Source organism: Eulemur rufifrons, chromosome 8, assembly GCF_041146395.1.
Source record: "Eulemur rufifrons isolate Redbay chromosome 8, OSU_ERuf_1, whole genome shotgun sequence".
NCBI classification, from domain to species: domain Eukaryota; kingdom Metazoa; phylum Chordata; class Mammalia; order Primates; family Lemuridae; genus Eulemur; species Eulemur rufifrons.
The window spans coordinates 59,777,357-59,800,058 of record NC_090990.1 but is presented as its reverse complement, the minus strand read 5'-3'; the positions used below and the strand labels follow the sequence as shown (position 1 = coordinate 59,800,058).

At 33.1% G+C, this 22,702-nt stretch overlaps 1 protein-coding gene across 1 annotated transcript in view; it reads left to right on the top strand.

Annotated features, from left to right (window-relative positions):
• PIGK (phosphatidylinositol glycan anchor biosynthesis class K) overlaps window positions 1–22,702 on the top strand; it is a 109,632-nt gene that overhangs the window by 10,263 nt on the left and 76,667 nt on the right. The window contains exons 3-4 of the mRNA XM_069478101.1: window positions 3,803–3,894; window positions 21,555–21,690. Coding sequence (XP_069334202.1) covers window positions 3,803–3,894; window positions 21,555–21,690 — 228 coding nt within the window. The remainder of the gene's footprint in view (window positions 1–3,802; window positions 3,895–21,554; window positions 21,691–22,702) is intronic.

The window sequence follows — 22,702 nt, the reverse complement described above, 5'->3', positions numbered from 1 at the left end:
TGCATATTTATACATCTTTGTGAACTTGACTCATTTTCTTTTTAGGACAAATTCCTAGGGATAAAAATCTAAAGTCATGGTGCATGACTACCCTCTAAAAAGGCTGTGTCTTTTTTTCTAAATCCAAGTCAACCGTGTATTATCAACTTTTCTTTTCTTTTTGACTGCTGGGAAACAAATTATTAATAAATTTTTGTTTTAATTTGTATTGTTTTGATTCTTAGTAAGGTTTTCTTAGTGGCCTACTTTTTTCTTCTGCCTTCCCCTACCACCCCCTTGGTGTAAATTGCCATCTTTAATTTTTCTGGATTCATAAATTTGTATTTTTAATTCCACAAATAGAATACATGTAATCAATTTTGTTTTTCCTGTACTTGGAAAATATTTGGATAATAGTTTCACTACTGGGGTTTCATTTAATGACATTTATATGATTAAAAGATATAGTAAGTTTGACTTGATGAAAAAATGGGTATGTGGGTTGACTGGAGGAAACGATGAGAAAATAAAGAATAGCTTCAATGAAGCAGGAAAGGAAGGCAATTTTTGGGAAAAAGAAAGGGAGCAGAGAATGTACAGCATCTCAAAGCCAGTAACTCACGTTGGAGAAGAAAGACAACTGGGGAACACAAATAGTAAGAATATAGTGGGAATGTAAAGAAGGTGGGTAGAGGAATTCAACTAAAAGTGTGGAATAAACCAAAGGTAGACTGTGTGAATGTTTGAGGTCTTGTAAGTTTATTGAGAATCATTTTATAAAAACATGTAGTTATCTGTAGGTTGCTAGAAGTAAATAGGGTTGCTATACTTACTTGTTTAAAACATGATAGTATTGTGCTTAAATAGAATAGCATAACATGGGTTCATGGCTCATTTTCTTGTTTTCCAAGAAACAATACCTTCTGTATGCTACCCCTCATGAGAAATTTTCTGAAGGAATTGAGCAAAAGCTTCTCGAGATAAGGAGAGAGGTTTTCAATGACTATTTTCAAGTGAGGACAACTGTCAGGAGCCAGGCCATGATCCACCAATTTGAGAGGATAAACTTACTTTACAGGAAACTGAGGGCTCTTCTGTGATTATTCTCTCTATGGGGAATTCTTAGAAGAGGGAAAAACTGCCTGTCCACTGACTACCAATTGCCAAAGGGCTCGTCCCTACACACACATTAAAGGCTTCCTTGCTCTGGGAAACCTCTAACCAAGCCCTTCTCCAATTTCAGTAACCTGGATTTCAGATGAAAAATAGAGGGTGAAAAAGAGAAACTGAGTGTTTCATGACAGCTGCAGTTTTTCACCCAATGTTTTACGTATTAGTATAATGAGACTTGAATAAATTGTGCTTTCTTAACTGGAAAATTATGAAATCTGTCCAGGTCCCATTGAAATTATTAAAAATGCATTTCTTTCAATGTTATGTAATTCAAATTTTTAAAAATCTAGGTTCCCCCCAAGTTTGAATTAATTTATTTTTAGTCTTGATTAGATGACCAGAGGTAAGTGAAATGCCCCTTTGCTCTTGTGAAATGACTGAGAAAACTTGCCGTCAGAGGTAGATAGAAGGAAAGTTGGATTCCATTTTAATCTCAGGATCTGCTTTGTACAAACATTTTGCCTCTAACAAAAATAATTATAAAGGTAATCCATACTCATGGTAAAGAAAAGTATTGTGAGGAATGGTATAAACTGAAAGGTTATTGCACCTCTCTTAGACCCTCATTTTTATTTTCTAGTGGTAATATCTCTATTAGCAGTTTCTTGTGTATAATTTCAGAAATGTCCAATGTGTATAATCACATTTGTATCTACTTTTTAAAGGACTAATGGGTCATACCACATGTCCTTTTACAACTTGCTTTTTTTTGGTATTCCATTCAGTGAATATGTGATAATCCTGATCCCTCCTATTTTTCAACCTTAATTTTCTGTCTTGTAAATTGCTGGTGAAAATGAGGGCAGTTTCTTAGGCTTATGCTCATTAAATAATATGATAAATGAAAAAAAAAGCCTTTTATGTATGGTAAGGTACACTGAAAATACTGGGTTTTATTATGCCTACTTTAGATATAAATTGTTTAAACTATTTTTGCTTCAAGTTAAGGAACCCTGTAGACTTTTTGCTCCTTATGGGCAGTGATTTGGTTTCCAGCTATTTTATTTTGGTTGTTGCTATTACAAGCAATGTTATAGTAAAAAGTCTGGAATGCATATTTTTGCATACTTGTTTAAGCTAAATCAAAAGATATGTACATTTTTAAACTCGATATATGTTGCAAATTACTCTCTTAGAAGGTTTATATTAACCTTCTAAGGTTTATATTAGAAGGTTTACATTCCCATCAGTAAGCTATTTCCCTTGCCAATATTGTGAATTTTCAGACTTTTTGATACTTACCAATCCAGTTTGTATTTTTTAAAGTATGACTGAAGTTGAGTAAGCATCTTTAAGAATTTCACTGGCCATTTTTAATACTTTTGTTATGACACACTTGCTCTTATCATTTACCTGTTAATAAAGTTAGATTGTTCATTTTTTCTTATAGAGTTATAATTAAGGAAGTTATCCCTTATAATATTGAGTTTTACATTTAAGTTATGATTTTATGGTATTTTTGACATGTAGAGTTTTGCCTTTTTATGTGGTCAAAAATTTTATTCTTTTCCTTATTGGATTCCAGGTTGAAAATTTACTTTAATAAAAAAAAAAAACCTATGTAGTTCCTTTGTATTTGGCAAGAACAAGAGCACTTATGATATTCTTAAAATTGCCTCTACCTATTATAACCATAGGCATATGGCAGGTTGGTGTGCTACCAATCAACCTCAGTCTCTGTTTACCTACCTTAAAATGGATTCCCAAGAATACTAACTTCTCAGTCATGGAGTTAGATTTTCCTACCGCTGTTAATATAGTTTTGAGGAAATTTTTCTTAAGTGTAAAACTTCTTTGAATTGTTTCTAATTTCCTATTCAGTTCAATGGAGTCTTTTTTGTTTTTGTTTGAGACAGGATCTTGCTCTGTTGCCTGGGCTAGAGTGCCGTGGCATTATAGCCCACTGCAATCTCAAACTCACAGGCTCAAGTAATCCTCTTGGCTCAGCCTCCCAAGTATTAATAGTTGGGTCTATAGGCACACGCCACTATGCCTGGCTAATTTTTTCCATTGTTTTATAAAAACAGGGTCTCACTATGTTGCTTAGGTTGGTCTGGAACTCCTGGGCTCCAGCGATGCTCCCGCCTTGGCTTCCAAAAGTGCTGAGATTACAGGCATGAGCCACCACGCCTGGCCAATAGCTTCTTTACAATATATTCTGTTATGTGCATATAAAAATGCTTTGTATGTCATGTTTCAGCCTGTGTCCTACATTTCTTACAACTAAGGAAACAATCCGTAGTGAAACAAATATAACCCAGTGTGGCTAATTTTATTCTCTATTCTATGAAGAGAAGAGATTATGAGCATTATCTTTGATTTCTAAAGAATTTAATTTTTTAGAAATAGGAATGTTATAGAATCACAGAAATTGAGAGTAACAGAATAGGTTCAGTATTTGATTAAATTCCCTAAATATTTGTTTTCTCTTAAGCAGAATGGTCTTTATTAATTTAATACCAGTCATAAATGACCTCTCTTTAGGGATAATGGTTTATTGACAATTCTTTATATGCTTTGCTATTTCTAAGCCTGAATTATGGCATACTCTTTCTTCAGACATCTCTATATTCTACTTAAAGAAAAATATTCTGTAAGTCCATGGTTTATTTTGATGCATAAAAATCATATTTTTGTTTTAATACTTTAGGTGTGTACATCCCGATTCTGGTTTAACTATCGACATGTTGCAAATACTCTTTCTGTTTATAGAAGTGTCAAGAGGCTAGGTATTCCGGACAGGTAAGAAACCTTAATGAAGCTTAACTTTGAATCTCAGTAAAGATTATTGTTAGATGATTATTATATATTTGTATTTTTATGTTGTTTTTGAAAAAGATAAAGAAACTTGATTTGAAGTTTTTTGTTGTTGTTGTTGTTAGAATATACCAGTGTGTATAAAGTAGATGTTACTTAAAACCATAATGGCAAATTATATAAAAGAATAATCAAATACTAAGGTAAAAAAGATTTAAAAAAAATAATTGTTTAGAGTTATTTATTTAATTATTAGATACCTCAGTCAGGGTTTTTAATTGCAGGGAACAGAAGGCAGTTCTGACTGATTCAAGCAGAAAAGGGGTTTTTGAAAGCATATTGATTAGTTTACCAAATTCTTAGGAATGTAGTCTTAAGTAGTCAGGAACAAGGAGGACTAGATAACAGAAAAGACACAGCTAAAAATCATGGCATAAAACCAGTCTGGTGACAGTAATGAGCTGCATCTTGCTGAAGGCTAGACTCAGCCACAGCATAGCTACTACTGTTGCCTTTGGAAATTTAATGTTGCTACTGCCTCCTGCTGCCAAAATCCAACTTTTGCTGTCCCAACTTCTTACTGTCTCTAACTCTTGTAGAGTCCTAGGTGGGAATGTCGTATTGGCAGAGTCTAGGTTAAGCAAACATGTCTGTGCCGCAGGGTGACTGGAAGATTGCGTATGTGGCATTGTTAGCTTCTATGTAGGGAAATGGTCTCTGCCTTATACGAAGACTCATAAAATGGGAAATTTCCTGCTAGTAGGGAGGGAGTACAGGTATGAGGCAGCACCTCTGTACTTTTACCCAGATCATTTCCTCTACATTTGGTTTGTCTATGATAGATTTGCTTTTGCTGCTACCAAAGCAGCTTTAGCAAGAAACTACAGTCAATTTACTTACTTAGGTCTGATTCATTTAGTACCTGTGAAGCAATGTGGAAAGAACTTTGTAGTCAGATAAGAGTTTGAAATCTGACTTTAGTGATGATTTTGGTTAAGTCACTTCACCATACTGAGCCCGTTTTTTCATCTGTTACATAGTGATAACAGTACCTTCCTTGCAGGATTCAAGTATTATACTTACAGCTAAAACAAATAGAGATATCTATAAAGTGCTGCAGGAACAGAAAGGAAGCAGTGAATGACTCAGGAAACAAAGTTATATTTTATTGGAAATAGATCATTTAAGCCTGAGAAACTGACAAAACTGTGCTTTAATTTCTGTATTTAATCTGAAAATTAAGGCAATTAGATAATATTTGTATTTTCAAAATTACATTAAATTAAGTCTGAGAAGAAGATTGATTTAAGTACATGGGTATAATTCTTATCATTGGTCAATTGGTTCTTCTCAAACAGGTCTATGTGGTTAGTCTTTTGGTTTTTAATTGCTCTTACTTCCATATCTGATATACATACAACTCCAGAGAATTAGTACGCATGGCTTAGCAATAGTTTTTACATTGGCAAGTGAATCTTTGTCTATTTTACGAATTGATCATTAAAATGTGTTTAAACGGTTTGAGTATGGTTTGGAGGGAGTTTTTAGAAACAGAAGGTAGCAAAAGGATGTATTTTGCATATTACGTTTAGTAGATTTGTCCCTAGGTTTCTGAATAGTGTTCATTAAAGGCTTATTTCTGTTTCAAATGATTGCTTGTCTGTATCTCTGTGTATGAAGTCATTGTTAAGGGAGTGAATTGGGGATTTAAGCAATTGGTGATTTAAGCCATTTGCTGTTTAACAAATAGAAATCAATAGAAAAGATTGTGCTCAGCAGGTGTTGGATACATAAATAAACTCATGACTTGGAAATATTTTATCAGTTGTGCAAAGCAAACACTTAAACTTTTAATCTTAAAAAGTACTTCTAAAGTTTGTACTTAAAAGTAAAAATATTTATATCCCCTAAATTTTGTTAGTCGAAGTTTTAAAGAATGTTAATCTGATATTAAAGACATTTTAATAAATAGGTTGCCAGAATTTTATAATATTATTTCAAAATATTAACTCAGGGAAAAGGGATATCATTGGTTCCGGGGAAAGGTGAAAAGACACACTTACAAGACCTTCGTAAGTGCTCTCCATTTTGACTATTATCAATTTTATACCTAAGCTTCATGCAGGAGAGGTATTTTGCATTTTGTGCCCACACTTTTTCTGTAACCTTACCCAGTCCTTGGAGATTTTGTTTTTATTTGCCTGGTTTTAGCTTCCTGAAACATTTCACTATCTTTAGGCAATTTTCTGCCCTCAAATAATTGTTTTGGACTAAATCCCTGTTTAGCTACCTCAATATGCTTAATACGATTAAGATGAGGAGGAGAAAGGCATTAAGCAGGGGTTAGGTTCTCAAGTCAGTATGTCAAGCAAAAGTAGAGCCAAAATTACTCTAGAAATTTTCTTAAATAGCACATAGGTTATGATGTAGTATTGTCTTTCTTCGCTCAGTTTTTCTTCCAGTGCTAGAACAGATTACTATTTTCTTTGAGCACTTGATAAAGTGGCTTACTTATGATTAGGAGCCATGTTATATGAAAATATATGTATCTTTAACACTAGAATTGTGTTGCTCATGCTGTGAGAGGCACACGGGAATTGAAGGAATGTAGAATGATAGCTCCCTTTCATGTTTACTCTGGGGAATAAATACATTTAGTATTAAGTTGGGTGAGATTTGTCTCTCTTTTTGGAGGGGCGGCTGAGTACCTAAGATTAAGTTCATGGAGTAAAATGTCTATATAATTTTTCTTAAAATATAATTTAGCTCAACTGCAGGTTGGGTGGTTGTGAATCTATGTAGTGATCCCTATACTACATAAACTGTTATGTAGTGTAGGGGTCTACATAACTATAGAAACTAATGCACTGTTTCTATAGTTAAATCCAGTAGCTTTTCTGAATCTACCTGACACTATTTTTCTATATTTCAATCATGTAAGACAAATATTCCTAATTTAAAGCTTTTATTCTTCATCTCCTTATTCAGAAATTTTTAGTGTATGCAGAATAAAGTTCAGATCCCTTATCCTGGTACTCAAGGCTTTTTGCAGTCTAGTTTCCAATCTGACATTCTGATATCTTCATTTCAATCCTTTATGCTCTAGCCATTTCTTTTTTTTAATCCCTGTATTCATCTCTGTCCATTGCCTTACTCTGGTCTCTTCTTCTATGCTTCTTTTCTTTCATCCTCATTTCTAGTTTTCTGATGTTCAAATTCCATCTATATAGTCCCTGAAGCTTTCTTGGTACTTCTTGAATAAATAATATTTTATTTATACTTCTCTTATGGTACTTTCTTATATGTGTTGATCTCATTTCTTCAAGGCTGGATGTGATACTGTGTATTCCTCAACAGTGTATTCTTTGGGATATTGTGCAGAGTGAATGAGTGAATGAATAGTATGCTAAAGAACCATAGCTAAATGGAACTTCATTGGTCTAGACTAAAAGGAAACATCTATGAATAGTTTGTTTATATTCTCTCTTTTTTAAGACTTGCGTATTATTTATTTATTCTGGTGCTGAAATATTTATTTTATTATTTATTGTTTTTATTGACATGGCTATATACTCAAAGTTTGATGAAAGAAAATTTTCAATATATATGTCCCCCCAAGACATCATCATCATCACCATTATTAGTTTCTTTTTTTTCCTTTTTTAAATTTTTTTTATTTCAGCATATTATGGGGGTATAAATGTTTAGGTTAAATAATTCTACACTTCGTATGGAACCAGAGAAGACCCTGTATAGCTAAAGCAACCTTAAGCAAAAAGAACAAATTGGGAGGCATTAATTTACCAGACTTCAAGCTACACTACAAGGCTATAGTAACTAAAACAGTGTGGTACTGGCATAAGAACACAGACATAACCCAATGGAACAGAACTGAGAACTCAGGTATAAAACCATCCTCATATAGCCATCTAATCTTTGTCAAAGGAGACAGAAACGTACACTGGGGAAAAGAATCCTTATTCAATAAATGGTGCTGGGAAAATTAGATAGCCGCATGTAGAAGACTGAAACAGGATCCGCACCTTTCACCTCTCACAAAAATCAACTAACGTGGATAACAGATTTAAATCTAAGGCATGAAACTATAAGAATTCTAGAAGAAAATGGTGGAAAACTTTTATAGACGTTGGCCTAGGCAAAGAATTTATGAAGAAGACCCAAAGGCAATCATAGCAACAACAAAAATAAATAAATGGGACCTAAACAAATTAAAAAGCTTCTGCATAGCCAAGGAAACTATCACGAGAGCAAACAGACAATCTACACAATGGGAGAAAATAGTTGCATGCTACACATTCAGTAAAGGGCTGATAACTAGAATCTGTATAGAACTCAGGAAAATCAGCAAGAAAAAATCAAACAACCATATCAAAAACTGGGCAAAGGACATGAACAAAAACTTTTCAAAAGAAAATAGACTAATGGCTAACAAACATGAAAAAAATGCTCAACATCTCCAATCATCAGAGAAATGCAAATCAAAACCACAATGAGATATCACTTATCTCAGTGAGAATGGCCTTTATCAAAAAGTCCCAAAACAATAAATGTTGGCATGGATGCAGAGAGATAGGAACACTCCTACACTGCTGGTGTGACTACAAGCTAGTGTAGCCTCTTGTGGAAAGTAATATAGAGATACCTCAAAGACCTACAAGTAGAACTACCATTTGATCCAGCAGTTTTGTCACTGGGCATCTACCCAAAGGAAAAAAAGATGTTCTGTAAAAAAGACATCTGCACTTGAATGTTTATAGCAGCACTATTAACAATTGCAAAGATGTGGACACAATGCAAATGCCCATCAATCCATGAGTGGATTAATAAAATGTGATATATGTATACCATGGAGTTCTCAGCCACAAACAAACAATAGTGATCTAGCACCTCTTGTATTTTCCTAGATAGAGCTGGAGCCCATTCTAGTAAGTGAAGTATCCCAAGAATTGGAAAACAAGGACCACATGTACTCACCATCAAATTGGTATTAACTGATCTACACTTAAGTGCACATACAGTAGTAACATTCATTGTGTGTCGGGCAGATGGGAGGGGGGAGGAGGGGATGGGTATATATACACTTACTGTGTGCGGTACACACCGTCCGAGGAATGGACACGGTTGGAGCTGTGATTTGGGTGGGGCAAAGGCAATATATATTCTTTTTAAATTTTGTTTCTCAAACTCTACTGAGCTAGAAGTTCTCTACAGTTAATTTTATAGATTGTTCCCTAACTCATACTTATGGACACATGGTGTGTCAGTCTTACCAGGGCACCTCAAATTGCTTTCTTTCTATGAGATAGAAGTCCATAAGATCCATGCCGAAAATAAGTTAACTTCAACCATGGTTATTTCCTACCCTTCTACCATTTAAGTTCCCTCAGGATACATTTTTTCCTTTTTATCCCTTGTCCCTTTTAACTTCTCTCTCCAGTAATAAATATTAGAAGTGGGAGCTATTTGGTTAGTTATGGGAATTCTGGTAATGTTTTTAGAAATTGAAAAAAAAATCACTAATTGTTACTATTGTTTTTTAAATCATATTGGCAATATAGCTTTTGACTGTTGCTTTCCATGCTAACTTTATACATCGCCTAAGGAGCATTTGTAAGATATTTCAGCAATCTTATTGTATAATGATTCATTAAAATAATATGGAAAAGGGCATGGCTATTATGGTTCTTTGAAAACAGGGAATTGAATTTAAAACAACCAAAAGAGAATTCTTTTAATATATGTTATCTCATTTTATTCTTAGGACAATCTTTGGAGATGGGTATAACTTTGCTCACTTGTCATTTAAATATCTTATTTATTTCTAAAATGTATATCTGTATGTTGAATGTAGTGCCTGGGGGATTGTGAAAATAGTTAATATTATTTAAATAAATATAAGGAATGCCTCCTTGATTTTCCCATTTTCTTATTTCGTTTTATAGTTTTTACTGTTGTCTAAGTCTTTATTATTTCATGCTTCATGTGTGTCATGCTTCTGTACTTCAGCATACATTGTAGCTATAGTACATGCTTCTGTACTTCGGCTGCTTTGTGGCTGTTTATTCTCTGCTTCTAGTGCCTTTTTATCTCTAACTCATCCTGCACACAATTGTTAGAATTATCTTTCTCAGACACTGCTTTGTCTCTTCACTTCTCTGATGAAGAATGTGCAGTGACTCTCTATTGTCTTTCCAACAAATGCAAAGTTTTCAACCAGCCTTCAGGCTTTAACTGTTGCTTTGTTAATTCCAGCTCACTGCGTTCCTTTGTCATTTTGTTGCAACATCTATGACACAATATTTGGTCACTCTCATTTCTATTTTGACCATTTAGCCCACCTAGAATTTAATGAGATATTTAAATGAGTATGTTTTACCAATCTCTATAGATTTTCATAAAATGAGGTAATGTATGTTGAAAGAATTCTCTAAATGTTATGTAAATATTAACTGTTGTAATTTCGAGGGGAGGAGATAGCTGTGATTATAATAGAAATGCTCTGGAACCTAGAACACCTAGAATGTCCTTTCCTATCCATACATTTTTTCTTTTCTTTGTTTCACTATGTAGAACTTCATAGATTGCTCTGTACAGGGAGGTCACTGATATATTTTTTTAAGCCATTACAATTAGTTTATAAAATTTTCTAAATAATTATATATAATTTTAAACTTGTTCTATTACTATTTTTATATTATTATTTTAATATATTGATAATATTTTATTTTTGCCTCATTTTTTATGAACAAAAGTACTAGAACTATAGAAAATGTGTTTTGTAAATAATTTGCAATATATTGTCATAGTTATTGTGAAGATAATTTTAACTTTTGCCTTTGAATGTTCTTTCTCGTCTCTTGTCACTTCCCAACAGTTTTTTCTCATATATTCCTTAAAAATATAAATAATGATGTTTGAATATGGATACTTATGTATCATGAACAATCTGTCATTTTAGTCACACATTGACAGCTGATCTGTCTGTCACTCCACATGATGTTCCTGGTGGAGAAGTGTATAATATCTTGAATAGGGAAACAGGAAGTTGAAATGTGTTCTGAGTAGACTAGTGACAAGGTAAAAGGAGCATTTTGGCACTACCTTCATGCTCTTATGTTTAGGTAGTAAGCAGGACTAATTTGCAAGACAGAAGACCATGGAGTGGTTTTATGGAGCATAGGGGAAATTCTTTATTGATTTCTAAATAGATAGGAAGGTTTTAGGATGTTGAAAACTGTTTATTTCTTCACCAATACCACAATGTCTTGACTCCTGTCACTATTCTTATATCTGGTAACTTGATTTTCTTGACTTTGTTCTTTTTTAGAATGGTCTTGGTTATTCTTGGGTCTTGTTTGTCCATATTAATTTTAGAATCAATTTGTCAAGTTCTTAAAAAAAATTTCTGTTGGGATTTTCATTTGTATTGCAGTGTGTTTATACATTAATTTAGAAAGAAGGGATTTCTTTTTGATATTAAATCTTTCAATTTATGAATAAGGTATATCTCCATTTAATTATGTGTTTAGTAGCATTCAATTAAGTTTTATAATTAATTTTCTCCATAAACGTCTTTGGTAGATTTTTAAAGTTATTTTATTTTTTGTTGATACTGTAAATGGTATCTTTCCAAAAATGCATTTTCTAACTTTTATTGCCACGCATGCTGTTGGTTTTTGTATATTGTTCTAGCAACTTGCCAAACTCTTATTAATTCTAGTAATTTGACTATAAATTCTTTTTTTGATAGCCATAAAATCTGCAAACAATGATAATTTTCTTCCTTTTATATCTTTGTACTTTTAGGATGTTTTTTAATCTTTAGAAGCTTTTCATGTTTGAAAATTTTGCAATGGAAATAGTCTTTAAAGACCTCAACATTAGTAGTCCAGAAAAATACTTTATTTTATGCATGAGAAAAATCTGTTCCCGAGAAGTTAAGTGATATTTAAGGTCAGCAACTACATAGTGACAGACCTAATACTGGAATCCTGTTAGTGATTATATTATGCTATGTTGCCCAATTCATCAGTATAAATAAAAGAAATAATAAAAACGATAAGTGAAAGCAATTTATTAAAGATAAAGATAAATGCTGATATGCCTTATGAAGTTGATGTTTCCATGATAACTTAATATATTTGATTTACTATTATGAATAATAATTTAATAACTTTACCAAAATTATAGTTGCCTATCTTCAGAGCTTTCTCTTGTGATAAGCTTTCTCTAGAGCTGTCCATTTATTTCAATTTGAGGGTAACTCAGTGAATTATTTTCATTTTCACTTTGGTACCCCCAATAAAGTGAACCTTTTGGCACCTTAGATTTAGTATTTATGTCAGAATGTGCAATAACTTGGTTTCCTGAGTATTTGTAATGGCCTTGTTAAATACCTTTGTTTAATGGTTATTTTAAAATAAATTATAAACCAGTATAAAATTAGGTACTCTCAAGGATTGTGTAAACATATGGTTATTACAACTTAGATGGGAGGCAGTTAACAAGTTTTTAAGAGTATAGACTCTGGAGTCAGACAACTTTAGTTTAAATCCTGACCCTGTTAGTGAAGTCTGACCTAATTTCAGTGATGGGCAAGAAAGGTGACTTTACTTGAGTTGCTTTTGGTACAGGTTACTACCAAACCAACAAAGAAGCAATACAAAGGATATATGAGATAAGGACATGAGTGACTGACTACAGCTCCCCTCTGTCTACTTCCTTACTTCTCACTATGGTGATCTTAAAGTTTAGCAGTGGCACACCCTGCAGAGAGTAAGAAGGCGGACAGGTCAGAAGAATCCAGAATTGGGAAGTGACCACATTGTTACTCTAAGTTCTGACTACTATCACATAAGGCAATTCTTTGCTGTGTCTGAGGCTTATATTTACTTCTTACTGTATCACCAGGCCTTTAGTAAACCTGGAAATGGCCCGAGAACATCACTATTAGTTTTTTTTTTAATCTTGAAAAAATTATTTAATTTCTCTTGGCCTTAGTTCTCTTATCTGTAATACCTCCATGGGGTGAATATTGTTGATCGGCTGACCCAACAGTAATTCCTAGCTCCCTTCTCCCTTGCTTCATTATACAATCTCTTGAATCAACCTATCATGTTTTTTAATTACTTTGATTGCATTGGTGTGGCATTAACTGACTTGGCATTAATTTGATGGTACTAAATGCTAGTTTTATTATTACTATGAGAGTCTTAATTATCCTAAGAAAGGTCATAAAAAGGTAGATGTTTGTAAGTTGAGACATTTTCAGTGATGAGTTGTGTACAGACTAGACAAGAATAATAAGCCTATTAGTAGGCAAAGGAGAAAGAAGCAGATGCTTGCAGAATAACTGAGTAACATAGTGGCAAAGCACTGGAGTCTGTGAAGTCCCACAGATTATGTGTTGATATATCTAGAACTACTCTTGAGCTCTAATCTGTAAAGCCTTATTCTTGAATTTCCATAAAATTGTGTGCCATTTTAATACTCATCCTTCTTTCTTGAACTAGCTTTCATGATTCCTTGCAATTAAAAAAAATAACTAGACTTAAGATGTGATAAAGGATTAACAAACCTCTGCATAAGAATTTGACTTTTGTTCACTTTATAACTTTGTTCCCATGGATGTCTGATAAAGACAGGCAGTGTTGCTTATGGTAAAAACGTTCCCTTATTGAGTACATGACTGCAACTGGGTTGGGATGAATAACTGATAAATACCTGAGGAGAAAGACTTATCTTTGGGCTTCCCTGAATGTGATGATTCTTGTAAGTGGGCTTGTTCCTTTTAGGGACCCTGAAAACCATATCTATGGAGTTGCTACATAAGATACCAACTCCAGTGGGGCTTAAGGCTTTCTAAGCCAAAATGGATATTCTGCCCACCCGATGTAAGTCTCATTCCCTCATACCTGAGTTGTCATTTGAAGGACCAAAGAGAATAGTTTAGGAGGATCTCTTTTTCTCTCTCACTCTCGCTCTCTCTCATACACACACACACACACACACACACATCACACACACACATACACACACACATATACGTATACACTTATGTCACACTATTAGGGACAACCTGCTTGACTTGAAAGAGAAAGTCCTGGACAGTTGTGTGTATTAAGAGCCTATGCTGTTGAGAATACACTTGCCAGTTTGTATAATTTTAACTAAAGTACAGATACAGGGCAGAGAAAAAGGTAGGGGAGTCAATTATAGCACTCAGGAAAAACTTAATTGCTTGGATGGTGGCAATGGGAGTGGCCTCAGAATAAGTCAGAGATAACTTGACATTTTACCATGGAAAGTGGTGATAATAATAAGTATTTCTGAGAAAGTTCTGAGGACTTTTAATGGAGAATTGATAGAAACCAATGTTCTTTCTCTGTCATCTATCTGACTCTTTCAAGAGTGAAATTAACATTTGTGAATAGAATTTGATTTCTTTGGAGAAAAGATATTTCACAGAGTTTCATATTAATGGTTTCCAAGAATTTGGCCTGAGCACAAGTGGGAGGTTACTCAGTTCAGTAGAAGATACCCTGATGTTAAATCTTTATGCCCATCCATTAATTTATGTATTTAAAATTGTATCTATCTTTAGGCTTCAAATCATGAAATTCAGATATGTTATTTTAGATAATAAAGGCCATATTAATCAGAGCTTAATTTACCTAACCTGTCAATTTTTTAACCACATAGGACTGCTGAAGAAAAAAAGCAAAGGATAATCAGATAAGATCTTATGAGGAAGCTTTTTTTTTTGTGACTAATGTATTGTGATCCTAAATATATTTTAGGACTTATTCTGTATTTATTTCCACCATCTTGTACTCTAATCTTATTACCTCTAGTATATTGTGGCTAAATTTTAAATATTAGTAATCACTATTTCTATGTTAAAACTGAAAGGAATTTTAAAATTTCCTTATCTAGAACTCTGTCTTCTCTTTTGTTTTTGATTGTCTGCTAAAATTCTATGTTTGGAGGTTTTTTTTTTTTTTAGAAGTTCTACCATATTGTTCAATATATATCTTCTCAATTAAAGTCAATGTTCTCTTTTACTCCCTACAAATGAAGTTCAGTGGTTAATTCTGTAATCTTGTTTCCATTGTTCCTTAACCTTTAACTTTATTTTTCAATAATTTTATAGAAATGTGGAATCCAAAATTGATAATTTGGATAAAGTTTTATATTAAATACCTGGACAATTTAATATGGAATGGTTAAATCAAATTCATGTGAATCAATATCATTATATTGTGTTTTAACAAATACATTGTTGAATTACATTTAGTTGAAATTTATTAATATCTTCCAGTTAATTACTCTTTGATTTTTGTGCATGACAGTTCCCATTCTACATTTTTCTCCTTTGATTTTGTCCTACTTTACTTTTTGATCAAATTAAAGAGCAGAGCAATGGCAAAGTATTCTTCATTACCAGTGTTGGATCCTTATATTTTACCCTTTGCCAAATAGGTATTTAAAAAATGATAAAAGTGTTACCTCAGAAGAAGCACAGCCATTTATGTTCTCTTAATGAAAAGAATATCTTAGCTATTTTGCTTAATGCCTAGAGAAAACTGAGAAAACCTTTTGATTTTCTTGCTATTTGAGAATAGGAATGTACCAGAGAAGGCATATTAATGATGTTTGCACATATTTTTTAGGCAAAGTGTATAATTCAGGAGTTGTGGTCAAGTTCTAGGAAATTGCTTGCAGCATTCTGAAGATGTTTCATATAGACTGTTAAAATCTATTGGTGCTAAGCAAGAATCCAAAATATATTTTATAAAAGTAGTTGAATCAGAGAGAGTGAATAGATCAGTACAGATCATTACTGGAAAAATAACAAAAGTAAAATTTCTGTTAAATATGAGAATATATGAAAGATTGCACACAGTAGTTTTCATTATAATGGGCTATTTGCGATGTATCAAGATTTAAAAAACTTTTTCATATGTATTTTCCAAATATTTCCTATATAACCTCTAAAAGTAGGTTATACTAGATCAGTGGCATTCACAAAAATGTAACATTCTTGATTTTGGCTATTTCTGTAGCTACCCAGAATAGAATGTTCAGGAAATATAATAAATTGTAATTTTGGTAATGTATTCCATAGATTTGAATTTGAAGCCTTGAGGCTGGTGTGCTTGAGTAAGTCAGTAAACTGGTAAGTGGGGAGTTGAGCAATGAAAAAAGGAAGAAAGAGTTGGAGAAGTTGTCTACACAATATTGATTTTAACCTTAAGGGGAGAGGGGAAAAGAGTGGGTGGGCCCTCTCTGCTACTTGCCCCTCCCCCATTGTAGGAAAAATGGTTAATATTGGGGATTGTTTAGAGGTAGAGATGAAACAGTGAAGACTTAAGGTGTAGGCTACTGTTGCAGATGGTTGAGAATGAAAATGGCAGGCTTCATGGCTGAAAAGAACTACTAATGAGAGAAGGGCCAGCAGCAGGATGTAGCCCCAGTGCCCTTCTGTAGAAAGGAATTAGGTGCTTTGGGATATTGAGTGAAGGCTGACTAGGAAATAGCCTCTGCATCTCTTTGAAGTTCTGTTCTCTTATTTTTACATCTAAGGGGGCTTGAAAGTTTTCGGTTATACTTTACTACATTTATAGGAGAAATTATGTGTTACAGTGCTATTCTTTTGAGAGTTTGCTAAGGTCTCTGGATGGTTCCATTCAGCATTTCAAGAGCCTGTTTTACTTTAATTATTTACCAAAAATATTAAACAGTGATAATGATGCCACATATATATAACTTAATCATCTGAGTCAATTAAATTATCAATATAAGACAAAACACACCATTAAGTACCAGTTTACATAGTTTCAGAGTAGTGCAGAGTTGTTAAAAGCAAAAGTTCATGTCAAGTAAATCTGGGTTTGAAATCAGATTTCACTACCTGCTAGCTATGTGATCTGGGGCATGTTATGTAACTTGTGCTTCAGTTTCATAACCTGTAAAATAGAGATGATAATACGTATCTCATAAAAAGCTTGTAATGTGCTTATTTTATTAGTACAGTGCCTGAGATATGCCAAGTGTTCAATAAATGTTAACTATTATTATACTAAACCACTTGTGACTTTCAATATATGAGCCTATAGCTTGCTAGCTCTGTCTTCATTTAATTTGGCAATATGATATCATGTCTACAACTGATAACTCTTCCTATCTGCCTGTGGTTTTTTGACTTTTTATTTCTACTGATATAAGTACAAAATGCCTGTCCTCATATAATCTAGAAATGCTAATTGTTTGCTATTTGGTAACTTGAAAGTAATTCAGAAAATCTTGATGATCCAGCGTCTGTGACTGGCAGGTTTGTTAATGATTAGTTTCATAGTGGATTTGTGGGAAGAGTTATTAACTGGAGATTTCCTCAAGACATGGAAGATGAGGAAGAAGAAAAGCCAAAAAATAAATTACCCTGGAATTAAGCTACTGATTACTTTGATTTCCTGAATTTTCTTGGTTCAATAGTCATTTCACTGCTGCAGAAGCAATACTCCACAGAGTATTGCAAATAATTTATGACAAGCGGAAAAAAAAGCATCGCACATGAAGCAGAAACCCAGAGATGTAAGAGGGCATCAGACATTTCTGTGACCCTCAGATCTCCTGATGCTTTAATTTCAGCTACCATTCTAGCTTGAGATGATGATATTATTGAAGATAAGCCTGGTGATCCTAGCTCTAGTAGCTGAAGATGCTCTAAGGTAGTATCTGATTAGGCATGGCTATAGAATGTATAGCATTTTTAAGGGAACAGTTTAAAAATATTTTGGCCAATGCAGATATTTATTTAAATTTCATTCAGTGAAAAAATTTTATTAAGGTAATACAAGTCTATTATAAATGAAAAGTTATGCTTTTTGAAATTTCATACTCTAATGGTCCATGACTGTGAAAGATTATTCATCTTCTTGAAATACATATTTTTTTTTACCTATTAGTTACTGGTTCCTGATTGGGCTAAAGAAGAATTTCAGGGAGGCAGGTAAAGAATGGCCAAGTAGCCCTGATGCAGTTTACTTGTTCCTTCAATGTTTAGCAGATGTAATAATGGGAAAGTATTTCTTTTAGACCATTCTTCCCCCACATATGTTTGTCGAATTGGGTTTCATGATTTCTTTTTTGTGAAGTTTTAAAATATTTTCATATTAATGATCATCTTTACAAAAATCTGTATAAGCATGATCTGGATATTCTGTTTAGATAAGATACCAAAAAATGGTAAAGGAAGAAAGTATTAGTTTTTTTCTTTTTTTTTAATCTAAGAGAAAAGTTATCTTCACTAATATTTATTATAGGTATAATAAACATTTTATAAGTCTTACGTAAATACATTTAACTAAGTAGATATATATGGGTGTGTCCTACCAATTTTTTTTACTAATAGAAATACATGATTTTAAAAATTTGGAAACCATTTATATAAATAACTATGTGCTGTGTAACTGAACTTGCCATACAGTTTCAGTACTCACTTTTTCTTTTGGTTTTGTGTTGAAAGAAGGCCACATTATATATGCTTTGTTTTATGAAGCAGGTTTTGCAGGGGCTTGGAAAGAATAAAGTGTGAGAGTTGAGTCATTATGCATGGTAGAATAGGCTTGCCAAACTGTAAGAATATCATATTGTATTGACGGGAGATATATTTTGGGGAGTTTGTCTTAATTTTAATAAGATACAAAGCAACTTGTTATTTTTATTTATAGGAACATAGTAGTATGTCTTCAATGTAGATGTTTTTGGTCTTTTTCTTTTTTTGAGACAGAGTCTCACTCTGTTGCCCAGGCTAGAGTGCTGTGGCGTCAGCCTAGCTCACAGCAACCTCAAACTCCTGAGCTCAAGCAATCCTACTGCCTCAGCCTCCCAAGTAGCTGGGACTACAGGCATGCACCACCATGCCCAACTAATTTTTTATATATATTTTTAGTTGTCCAGCTAATTTCTTTCTATTTTTAGTAGAGACAGGGTCTTGTTCTTGCTCAGGCTGGTCTTGAACTCCTGAGCTCAAACAATCCACCCGCCTCAGCCTCCCAGAGTGCTAGGATTTCAAGGCGTGAGCCACCGCGCCCGGCCAGATTTTCTTTTTTTGGTCTTGATTTTATTAGTGATTGATTTAATACCCATTCATTGCAGATTTAAGTAACTGCTGTGATGTTAGCCTTATAATTCAAGTGAAAAAGACACTTTAAGGAGTCAAGTGAGATCTCATGATAACTGGCATTCAACGAATGTTTATTGGCAAAAGCTTACTTAAATATAAGATCTGATTGTCCTGAACAGTAAACAGAGCCTGGAAATTATCAATTGCATATTGTACAACATACTTTTATGAAAAGACATTTCCTATATCATTGAATTATATATGTTGTATGGATTTCAAAATATAGAAAAAAATTAAATGTAGAACCAGACCTGAAGCTCTTCTGTTAAACATGATAGTCATTTAGTTGTTGGAAAATAACATCATCTTTCAAATGGAATGAATGCTTTTAGAGTATTATTAGTTTGGTAGTTTTGTTAGAACATAATTTATAATTTTCTCTTGATTCTGTCATTTTGTAAGAACCATAAGCCTAAATGGTTTACTTGTATGTCTGTATTTAAGTACCATTATAAAAATAACAACACACAGCAAGTGATAATTTTTTTTCTCCTGTAAAGAGTTCTAAATGTATTTTAAGTTTCAGAAACAGTGAATTAGAATACATGGTTGGACTTTTAAAACTTTGAAATCCATTCTGTTTCCTTATCTATTTCTCATTTATCCACATTATTATAAATATAATGATTTTTTTCTGATATTGGTTATGTTAATTGAGGTTCATAGTACTTATACTGAGGCTCAAAATTATCTCTAGGAAAAATAATGATCAAATTTATGATTTTTAAGCTGAACTTTATGATTGATATTGACATTGTATAGATATTGAATAAGTAGTTTCATAGAATGGAATTAACCCTAAACAAAACATATGGCCTAAAGCGATGCTCATTTTTATATCAACATTTGGAGGTCAGTTCAGTCTTGTTTTACAAAAAAAATGAGTGATTATAATAATTTAATAACAACAACTTAATGTAAATTAATGATCTCCTTAAGCTATAAAAATAGAAGATATATTTTTCATTTTAAGAGGAATAACTTTCACCATTCTGTAAGAATGAATCAGTAACAGCTGAAGATCTGATCTTTGAATGTGGCAGGGTTGGCATGCTTTCAAAGTAGAAATCTAGCCAATTTTCAAGAAAAATCACAATGTTTCAGTTTTGAACTTTAATGTATTTGGAACATATGCAGCAGAACATTTTCTTCTTGGTATCTCCTGCCAAACTAATTACGTATGCCACATTAATTTTTCCCGTCTGTTTGGGAAGCTCAAGTGTATGGTAGAATTGAAAATTTCCTGATTCATGTTCACCAGTTTTAATGGTAGAATCAACATGAGAAGTATTTGAGAGATTTTATAATTTCCTCTTAAAGAAATTATGTGCAAAAATGAAAATGTTTCATTCACTTAAAATCATTTGTTGAGTACCTACTGCATGCCAGGCTATATTACTTAGCCTAAGTGATACAGTGGTAAACAGGACACATACAGCCTCTGCCCTCGGAGAACTTACATCCTAATGGGGTGGTGATGGGAGATGATAGGGATTTCAGACTCATAGCTGTGATGTAGAAAATAAAACACATAATGAGAGAGTACCTCAGCTAAGATTGGAGTGATATGATCTGGGAGAAGAGAAGTCTAAATTTGGTCAGCAGCCACTGAAGCAGGAAAGGCTCGGCATATTCCTGGAACAAAAAGGAAGAAGGGAGCATGGTGAATGTGGTTGGTAGGGGCCAAAGTTGGAGAGATAGAGAACAGATTAACTGAGCCTTTTAGATGATGTAAGGAGTTTCGATTTCACTCTAATTGTAATGGGGAGTCCTTGGAAGGTTTTAAGTGGAAAATTTAATGATTTGACTTATTTAAGTAAGATCACTCTGGTGGCTATTGGGGAATGAACTGAAAGAGGGTGAGAATGGAAGCAGGAAGCCAGGTAGGGAGCTATTTCAGCATCTAGTCAAGAGATGATGGTGGCTGGCATTAGGGAGATGGAGTGGAGCTAGTGAGGAGTAATTGTATAATACCTGTGCTACACTGATTGTACTTGCTGATAAACGACATGTTTTCTTACTTAAGCATTTGGGATTCTGAAAGTTAAATTATTTGCAACATCATAGTTTAACGTGGACTCTATAAGTCTGGAGAATGACAAATATTACTAAATTTTTTTTTAACTCTTTGCGGAAGACAGCTTCTTTAGTTTCCGTTTGCTATATGATGTAAAGTATACTCTACTGGGAAAAAAATTAAGTTATTACCCTCAAGTTCTGTTAAGTTTATGCCAAATTGCTGTAAATTCTCTACTTTAAAATATATACTATATAAGAATATGAAAAAAATAATTAAAGTCCCTCTAACTAAAAATTTAGTTATTTTTTAATGAGGAAAAGAATGACTATAATTGCTACATTACATAAATAAAATTGGTGTTTAACTTTTTGGTTTTATTCACATAGTATATTTACTGGAATTTTTTTTTTTTCCTAGTCACATTGTCCTAATGCTTGCAGATGATATGGCATGCAATCCTAGAAATCCCAAACCAGCTACAGTGTTTAGTCACAAGAATATGGAACTAAATGTCTATGGAGATGATGTGGAAGTGGATTACAGAAGCTATGAGGTAAATTGTTTAACCTAGCCACATTTTTGAAATGTCATTATTTTTAAGCTCTATAACCAGTGGTAGAACAGAGCTGTCATATTCTTTTTCCTTAAACTTAATTGTCACTGAAGCCTTGACATAATTCTGTCTTTAGAGTTCATATTAAGGAAACAATGTGTAAGTAGAAATACTCAGACAGGAACATTTTATATATGCAGCTAGGATAGAAAAACTTTATGTAGGCTTCTGTATTGTTTTGGTAAGGTTTCATGTATCAGTTTTCTTTTACAATAAATGTATTTTACAGTGAATATATTTTTCATATTTGATCTATAAATTCAAGTTTAGTATTTTTAATAATTATATTAATTATGGAAAAGTTACAATGACTAACAGAAAACTCACACAATATTTCCACTACTTAGAGATAACCACTTTTAATAAATATCCTGTGTTTTTATGCATATGATTAAAAATTAAAATATAAGTATAAAAATGACATTGTAGTATATTTTCTCCCTTGGAAAATTTATTTTAAATTTAATAGATGGTGAAAATGTTTTTTGAAGTCTTCCTTTATGAAGTGTTCCCAGATAATCCTTCCCCTTTTACGAAGCGTACCAAAAGTAAGACGCAGTTTCCTCTGTGTTCCCAGTCCTCTTTTGAAGCAATTTTAAAAGCATATCTATCTCTTCCTAGACTGTAAGCTTCTTGAGGGCCTTTATCTTATATAACTTATACCTAGAAAGTACCTATAGCTTATGTCAGGCGCTCAAAAATGTTTGTTCAATGAATTAAATGTGTATGAATGTTTGACTTTTTACTTGTTTATTTAGTCATCTTAAAATGTAGATCCAAAATTTCCCTTCCTTGTTAGCCAACAAGAAGTCCTATTAAAACAATTAGCATGTTGCCGTCTTCTAGGAAGAATGTAAATTAAACAGCTTCCAGACATACATATACCTACACATTTACACACCCGTGATCTAGGGAAAAGATGAATAAGAAATCTGGATAGATTTTCCATTTT